Source organism: Mercenaria mercenaria, chromosome 14 (assembly GCF_021730395.1).
Source record: "Mercenaria mercenaria strain notata chromosome 14, MADL_Memer_1, whole genome shotgun sequence".
Taxonomy (NCBI): Eukaryota; Metazoa; Mollusca; class Bivalvia; order Venerida; family Veneridae; genus Mercenaria; species Mercenaria mercenaria.
This window is the reverse complement of record NC_069374.1, coordinates 18,703,920-18,713,582: the sequence shown is the minus strand read 5'-3', so window position 1 is coordinate 18,713,582 and position 9,663 is coordinate 18,703,920. Positions and strand designations below refer to the sequence as shown.

The window sequence follows — 9,663 nt, the reverse complement described above, 5'->3', positions numbered from 1 at the left end:
CAGGTACAGTGACTGTCAAACATTTGAGGCTATTTTTACAGGCATGGTCGAATATTAAGAAAGCCTTGTTGTTAAAGTTACAATCAAACGTGTAAGACTTTATTTGGAAAACATGTTCATTGAAATAAAAAAAAAAAAAAAGTTTCTGTACAATTATTATATCACAACCCCTCCTTTACCGGTGCATAATGATTATTTCTTGCATACCAGACGGGGATTTCTGGTGATTTCACCGGTGCTGGAAAACTCCATCTTACACCCCGGGGTGTAACATGACTCTCGTGCTGTAAATGACGTATAACGCACTACATATGTACAGGAGATGTGTGTAGTAATAATAATGTTTTTCGTAAAACGGGATAAAAATTAAATACCTTGATAGTTCCTCTTTGTTCTTATATCATATTTCTCGATTCAAAAAACGTTATTTTAAGGAAATAACAAAACGTTTCATTGCAGATGATAAAACAAAACCGGAACTCTTACGTTATTTTCGTCTCTGTAACGTCATGACGTACTTCCTGTTTACGGACGTGAAGTTCCCGCGCTTTGTTAATACGCTACTATAAGAAAAAAGTGCTGTAAGAAAATCATTTGTTTGAATTTATTTTTACTCTTCTATGTTGAATATGGTATTCAAGAAAAAGATTATATCACTAGCTGCAGGTGCAGATGGGAATATCCGGCTCTCGGGTAACTGTTTACGCGGTCACTCGGCTGGAGCCTCGTAACCGCCTAAACAGTTACCCTCGAGACCGGAAATTCCCATCTGCACCTACAACCAGTGAAAGAATCTTATATGGTGTCAGTGTGTCAGCAACTAATAATGTATATAGAGGATATTACATGAGTGTTTTTTCATATTGAATATATTAAACGAGGCTTTGCATAGCATTTTATCGATTTTATTCAACGAGTTTAATAATTTCAGTGTGGAAAGTCACAAATGTAATATTCTTTTGATCACATGTTAGCCGCTCCTGTCGAAACAACAAAAATTCTACTTTCTTTTACTCTATAAACAAGTCAATGTGATGACCAACTTCTCTCATACTATAAACGACGTCGACGTCAAAGCTTTATTACACTAGCGTATTATCATTTTTATCTAATGGCTTTGTTACACTTCCACGACGTCAAACGTGTGATAAAAATATTTTATTGTAAAAGTTAAATACATGCAGTCATTGTTATAGCATTATCCAAGCCCGAGACAATATACTAAGTAGCAAGCTACACATTATTGTTTTTAAAAAAGTAAATACAAAACATGTAGCATATAATATCAAAACAAATATTTTGTACAACCACTTTAATTTAAACAATATATTTAGCCAAAATGATTACGGGTAAAAGGAACAAAATGATATCATTGTAACTTATATCAAGTTTTGAGACAATGTTTTGAACAACCTGAATAATACTTTAACTTTAAATTTGTAGATAGATTTATCGTGCAACTAGACAGAGAAAATGATAAATTTTGGCATTTAATTTTCTGGAATATTCCATCAGGTTTGAAATAGAATATTACCTTGCGATCTGTAACAAAAGGAAGTGGTAAAAGTAGTTTTCGTCAAATTCTAAAGTCTGAGTAAACATAAAGCTCTATTTTTATGTTCATTATAATCTTAGCTACAATTTCAGTTATCTACGGTCAATGTTTTTCTTAAAATCTCTCAATATTTCATTTACTCCAAACGTTAGCTGTACTCTGGATCTAGAACATAACTGTATAACACATGTACTAAACAAATGTTTTTTAAAAGTAAGTCTGGGGCAAAATTCATTTCATCTTTCCTACCGTGAAGAATTTCCATTTCCAGCCAGATTTCCATAAAGTTGAATTTCAAAACAATAAAAAATATTCGATAGGCGTTTTTATATCTAAAGGACCAATATTTTTATTAGTTGTTTCAGTGTTACAAATGAGCGACATTGTATGGAAATTCACAAACAAATAAAACCGTAGTAATTATCTTTTGACAAGAAATACTTTTGCGTAAATCAAAGTATTTAGAATTAATATTATCATGTTCATTTTACATTTAAAGGAAACAGAACCAAGATATCAAAATGTGTAATTGTTGTTGAGAGCGTGGAGTTCATTATTAATTCTTGGAGTATCCTTGAGTCCTTGTTACCTTGTATCTGAAATTAGAGCTTAAAAAGATATAAAAAAAAATCCACTAGTGAAGAATATTAAACAAACAAAAGTCTAAATATACAATAAATTAAAGATATATCTTCGAGTGAGTTCAATTGTACGGCTGTAACCTCGTATGCCTAGAACTGGTTGAAAACGAACACACGGCGCATGTAAACTCCCAGCCGTGTTTATATGGGTCACATTGTAGTGAGCCACATGACCCTTCTACAAAATAGAATAGTTTGCCATTATCACTCTCATGTGTACCTGGTATTATTTCCGGTTGCTCATCAACACATACGAATTCAGACGCTTGGTGATTCTTGTAACTTGACATCAGGTAGCCTTTATATTCCAGGGTATAGTTACGGTGACATTCGTTTCTTCCAGGCACCATGAGGACGTTATTACGAGGAATGCGACAAACTGCACATGGAATATCATGATCATGGAGATAGTTCCAAGCACTGTATGAGCTAGTTTCATATTCAGCCCCATAAATGATACCAGCATCTTGAAAACCATCAGTAGTTTTGTCATAGATAGGGTCCATAGGCAGGCACAATGGATTGACGGCAGTTCCGCTATGAGAATGGTGAGCTCCAGCAACGAATCCTTCGTATACCAGAAATGCTGTACTAGGACAAGTGGTCCGTCCCCAGCGTATGTAGTTTGTACCATCAGCAGACTCTTGGTACGATACAATAGCTTCGTTTAATTCGGCTATTGTGTCTTTTGCATCTACAAAAGAAATGTTAATTTTATCAAAAACGGATTTCCACTACACTTTTATCGTGTAGTGAAAAGAAATTGGATTCGTGTATGATCAATTTGTTAGGACACAGGTACAGACACAATAGGAACACTTTATCGACTGCAATAATGTATGCTTAATTTCTTAATCATACATATTTTTTGCTAAGTGTAAGAACTAAGTTAAAAAATCTCACTCAATTTTAAGATAACAAGAAATGCAGACATTTCAAGAAAGCCTTGTTTTCAGATTTTGCACCACACCAACAGGTTCTGTTTAAAAAGGGTCATGTTCTGTTATGCATGTTTTACTGCATCCGTCCTGTCTTTTTGAAGAACAGATATAACAAACAGTTGTGTCAGTGCATTACGTAATTCCTGACTAAAGTTATTAATTTCACCTTGACCCTATGACAGAGGAAGACCCAGACCTGGATTTGAACTGCGGCTTGTTCATATTGTATCATAAATGGTAAACTACATGTAGATGAATGTTTTTGTCCACTGCAACACGGTGGAACTTTCGATGTATAAATATGAATTAAGTTAATCTCCGGGAGCAGTTATTTATTTTTAGCAGCCGAGACCTTGGCCCGAATGATCCCCAAATGTATTCCAAACCTCTGTCTTTGATAAAATCTATCTAAACACTGTTTGCTAACAATAGGTTTACCCATACGAAAGATATTGAGCATATACCATTTTTCTATTTTTATTGACCCCAAATGCAACCCATAGCCAATTATTCACATAAGTTTGGTACTCATCAAGTTTGGTGACAGTAGGTCAATCCTAAACAAAGTTATCGTCTGAAAACCACCTTTATAATGATTGCTGTGAAAATCTATTTAAAAAAAATGTGTGTTTGTGTGATCTTTATCAAAAGGCACAAAGTGATTTTATCACAAAAAGTTAGACTCTTACTGGGCTTTGAACTGCGAGCCGTCAGTTCCACAGCACCAAAGACCATGTTGGCCCAACGATGTAAACCACTGCGTCACAGAGGAACTTTCAAACCCTGCAGATTAATGAAGTTATCTCATTCCAAAGTAAAGTTTTTGAACAGATACATATTTTACTATTATAGGTAACAGCGACCTTGATCCGAGTAATCCCTAAATACATTCCGAATCTTTGTGTTTGATATGATCTACACACCAAGTTTGCTGCCAATAGGAGCAACCAAATTAGAGATATTGAATGCAAGTCGTTTTTCTATTTCTAGAAATAGTGATTTCTAATATCATTAAAAGCTAATCATAAAAGCTTGCTATACACCTAATGTGGTGACAGTATGTAAATCTCAACTAAAGTTTGAAACTGGAAACCACCTTTTTGATGATCACAGCGAAAAATCTATTTATAGTTATTGTGACCTTTACATCGACCCAGTGGCATTTGAATGACTAAACGAATTCGAAGCACGGCCCATTTGTTCCACAGCACAAAAAGTAACTTTTGCCAAACGCTCTAGACACTGCGCTACATTGGAATTTCTAAGTATACAGAATGAAAAAATCCGCTCCTTTTACTACCCCGGCAGTAATTTTTGTAAAAGCCTCCTTTCTTGTCTGTCAACTAAAAGTATCTCGCGTTCAGTGATTCACAATTAGTTGAATTAAGATTATGAAAAACAAATTGAGACGAGCATTTCTCATATTTAAAGTTTGTAATGTAAATTGAGCAGTGACCATTCATGTGTCTCTTCTTTCGTTGCTGACAGTCCCATTTATTGAGACAATCTAGCAAACAATTTAGAAATAATTTATTATTAAAGTCTATGATGTAGAACAATTAACACAAATCAGTTAGTGTTGTTGTGATAAGGTCTTAAAATGATGATTTATTTGATACAATTTATCACTGCATGTCTATCGTTTAGTTCTGCACATTTTTAAAAAACTTTTTAAATAAAATAAAACATATATCTGCAGAAATTAGTACGGTATCGTATTCAGGTTTACCTTTCTGACAAAGCTTTACATGCACTCTAGGTGTGAACTTCATTGATAGATGAAACATTTTACTTATCAGGGTGATAAAATCAACCAAGTGGGAAATGTTTACATCAATTAATGACCCGGATTATTCATTTGTAATGACAGTTACATGTGTAGTTTAAATTTTTGTTTTAAGTCTATGGTTCACAATGTTTGGTTTTGAAAACTTATTACACCAACTGATTTAAAAATGCTTCAGTGTGTATTTACGCATGTTATAAAATTCATCATTCATTTGTTGATTCGAAATTTTGGAAAAAGATTCCCTGATATGGAACATGCATAATTTATATAAAGCTCTGTCCCGTCCCCATTTTCTGAAGTTATGCTGACATTGAACTTGACCCATTGATCCAATGTGAAGTCCCAAATCTTCTATATGCTACCTGTAGGCCAAACTTGATTTCAATGCATTAAAGCAAACAAAGTATAATTTACGAGATCATCAATTGTTTTTGGATATATCTAAATGCATTTTATTGATATTATAAACTGATTACAGATATTTACAGTTCAAATATTTGATATCTTGAAATCAGTTTTATTTTATCCTAACCTATTTCAACTGGTGATGTCATTTTAATATATCATATGATACCATTTAATGATTTTATGTAACAAAATGAATTTAAAAAATTCATTGTATTATTATTATTACTATTATTATACCAGATTTATATAGCGCCCTTTTCATGATCAATTTCACGTTCAAAGGCTTTTTACATAGTTCAAATGCAGCCACACAGGGCGCATAATTCATCCTTTACTAGTACAGACACAGAGCGATCTGACCAGAGGGACAGAGTGAGACAAAGCCCCCACGACAGAGAGATCAGAAATCAGATACAGGCTTGTCCGGCTAACTTAGCCTAGCTCGTTGCGAATAGACAGCCTGGTTCTTCAACGTGCCCAGTGTATAGCACTGATACACGCAAGGATTGCCTGGGTTCCTGAATTGCCTGGGTTCCTGACCAGTACACCTCTAGTTGGGAGGGAAACACTGAAAAGCGTTTCTGAAAATTCTCGAGTAGCTGCCGGGGATCGAACCCCCGACCTCAGGATTGGAAGGCCAGTGTGCAAACCAATGAGCTATCCGTCCACCATTATAATTGATATATAAAATCCATTTGACATTATTGATTAACTTTTAGATACATGTATATTGAAGTTATACAATATGAAATGTTTAATAGAATATTCAACGAATAACTGATAGCAAACGTAAAGTCTACTTTTTGGTGTCTTATAAGCTATTTTGAGATATCATTTGATAAGACAGTCTTTAAATGCTATTCTGTACAAAAGATTGATATCAATATATCCACTTTCGAATATCATAAAATTACACACATTGTTTTAAATATACGTAATGCATCCATGTTGAGAGAACAAAACTGAATTAAATCATATTGAGGATAATTATGTCAAATAAATCTGACATAGAGATATTCAATAAATTTTTCATGATTTCTGCAATTCATTGTCCATTTCTGTGAAATTTTGATATACATTAATTGATGCCTTATGATTTATCTAGTGATATCAGTAAATACAGGGGCCTCCGTGGCCGAGTGGTTAAGGCCCTCACTCGGGGCGTTGAATTCTTTATGTGAGGAAGCCATCCAGCTGGCTTACGGAAGGTCGATGGTTCTACCCAGGTGCCCGCTCGTGATTAAATAATGCACGGAGGGGCACCTGGGATCTTCCTCCACCAGTAAAGCTGGAAAGTCGCCATATGACCTATCATGTGTTGTTTTAAAACCAAGCACACTTTTAGAACCACAATACTCACCTTGATTGGAAGTGGGGCCTCCGTGGCCGAGTAGTTAAGGTCGCTGACTTCAAATCACTTAGTTGTTTACGCTTACTCAAAGATCCTCTTATTCAAAAGTCCTTACTACAAGTTGAAAACATTTTTTTTTCCGTTTGGCGCTTTTGCCGTGTTTCACTGTAACGAACTTCAAACAAAACACCGATAGTTTGATATCGCCGCTATACAGGTCACAGTCACCAGCAACTGTCATTTACTGTTACAAAGACGAGCGTGTAGGCCAATCAAAACTGAGTTGTGTGTGTTTAATTAATGTGATGGTTTCCAGTTTAAGATTATTGTTCATATTCAGTATGAAAGTTCAACATTTTTATTCACACGAAAGTGTAAAGTCAACATATAACTTTGATGTACACGCAGTCTACCGGAGGCATCTCATGGTGGGCACGTTCAGTTTTCCCGCCAAAGTACGGATGCACAAGCCCTTATTTTACGAGACATCCTTCAGAACACGTGGACAAACGACTTTTTATATTGTCGATTGTTATGAGTTATAAGACAGAAACTGTATAGAATACATGTAGCATATGAAATATTCCACAGGTCTACAAATAGTCTTAGTTTTGTTTTGATTTAAGTATAAATCGATTTTCTTGACAAAAGTCAGCTTTCTTTGCACACTGATCTTATCAGAAGTATTTCATATGCGGGAAAAGGGATATCCCTGAAATCATTTACCCACCATTAGCTTTAGATAAGCTCGACAGAAAATTGTTCTTTATGACATGTTTAGCAACTTAAAAGAAAACATTTCGAGATGCAAACTGGCTTTGGCTATACGATGGTCCGACTAAAAAGTAGGTACAATTCCAAGTGCATACAGTTACATATAATTTGTTCTTAGACGTGTAAAAACTGCAGTTGGGGATTTTTAACATTGAATCATATATTTTTTAACCAACTTAGCCTTCATTAAACATATGTGACACTTGCATGAATTAGAATATGATACCTTTCTGTCAATGTCTTAACAAATGACATATAATCGATAACAAACATGTTAAAAAAAGCATATTTTGTTTTCATTGTTTATGGTAGAATGCGCGACCCCTCTTTTTTCAACGGACTGAAAATTTTCACAGTGAGTTATTTTTTTCTCACATTCGCTGCTGTATATATGCGAACGGGACCACTAACGTTGTATTTTCGACACAGCGCAAAATGATATACATTATTTACATTAATTTAAATTTAGGTTTTGTTTCTATTGCTGGATATATTGAAAAAATTACATTAATTAAAAAGTAGATATTATTTTATCGCATTCTTTCAATACACGAATGTTTTCGATAAAGTGCACTCCTATAACATGACATACGCACGATTATTGTACACGAGTTCGCATATCCAAGTCAAATACACGGACTAATTCGACTATTACATTTATAAGGACATCGGACATTATGCTAGGGATTTTGCCCAGAGTTCAATGCTATTTCTTGACTTCAGTAGCTGATAGTTTTATATAACAGCTTCAAATACTGATAAATAAGTTATATTCCTATCAAACTGTCACAAAAAATAGTTTTATTTTATATTCGTTTTCTTGAAATTCGAACAGTTTGTAACTAAGGGTCATGTTTTTGAAAAATTTAAAATGTGTTTTTTTAGTTAAAATAAGCATTGGTAATTAAGGTATTTCTACTATGAAATATTTTAACACAATAAATAAACTGATACCATGCATATTATAAGTTTTATTGACATTTTTGAAAATAAACGAAACGGAAAAAATAAAAGTGGAACAAAACATTTGGTCCCTGACTGTACTTCAGTTATTTCCACCCGAGTGCCCATGATAACACTGATGCATTGATCATATCCTATTGTTTGTTTTCTATACATCTATTGCTATACTGTATTTATACACATGTACAATACTGACCGGGCATTATGTGGAGGATTATTATTGAATACATGCAGTGGTGTAGCTGGCCAAACATTGGCGTAGTCGGCCTTTTTCAGTGAAACGGAGGGGTGCAGGAGACTGCCTATTCCACTGTGGGTTCAGGGATGCCTTACTTTTAGCATTTTATATCAGTGGAACAGAACTTCATTAGCTAGTATCAACATTTATATAGATATTCTTGGGGTGTCTGTGTTAGTACTTTGAGGTCCTTACTAGTATTTCGGTTGCCTTCGAAATAAGTTTCAGACGTGAGCGAATTGATGTTAATTCTGGGGGTGTCAGTGTTAGTTATGGGCGAGTCAGTATTAGTTCTATGGGTGTCAGTGTAAGTTCTGGAAACAACTAGGTTAGTTAATGAGATGGTGTCTGGTGTAGTTCTGTTAGGGTATAGGATGCTGGATCGAATAAAAGCAAATGTTGCTCTTAAAATGCATTCTAGGTTTGCTCCAACCGTGTCTTACCAAAGGTAAAAAAAAATGCACCTAAGTGGCACTATTCCATAGAAGTTCGTCTGTATTTCTTTGTCATGTTTACGTTGAAGACACATATGTAATATGTCGAAGCCACTTGCTTGGTTCTTGACTTACGACAGATGCAGTTGTCTCAATCCTGATGACACTCAATCGACGGACTTAGACTGTCAAGAGGTAACAAATCTGATTGAAAAATTCATAAGATATACTTATAAGGATCTGTCTGCTTTCTAGCTTCACTTTCTATGTCCCCTATTTATTTAGTTTAGTGTTTTCTGTGCTTGAAATATTTACAAAAATGAATAAAGCTGTATATATGTAAGGTTTAGGAAACACATGCACTAAGTGTTAAATATTTATGTAAAAATTTATTTGCTGACACCCTGTACGAAGGTTTTTTTTAATTTTAAACACTTTCCCACCTGTGACCAAGTGCCATTTTTGCAGCATACGTATATAATAATTATTTACAAAGGCATGTGAACTATTTTGTTGCGTCACTGGTGGGAAAGATGTTTAAAACGTAAAAATGATTTATGTTCATATTT

At 34.5% G+C, this 9,663-nt stretch overlaps 1 protein-coding gene across 1 annotated transcript; it reads right to left on the bottom strand.

Moving 5' to 3' along the window:
• Positions 1-2,258: 2,258 nt before the first annotated feature.
• On the bottom strand, positions 2,259-3,872 carry LOC123526646 (uncharacterized). Its single transcript, XM_045305893.1, has 2 exons — positions 3,827-3,872; positions 2,259-2,890 (listed from the first exon to the last, which is right to left on the bottom strand). Exons 1-2 carry the CDS (start codon positions 3,870-3,872, stop codon positions 2,259-2,261), a joined length of 678 nt encoding a protein of 225 aa, XP_045161828.1.
• Between the last annotated feature and the right edge of the window lie 5,791 nt (positions 3,873-9,663).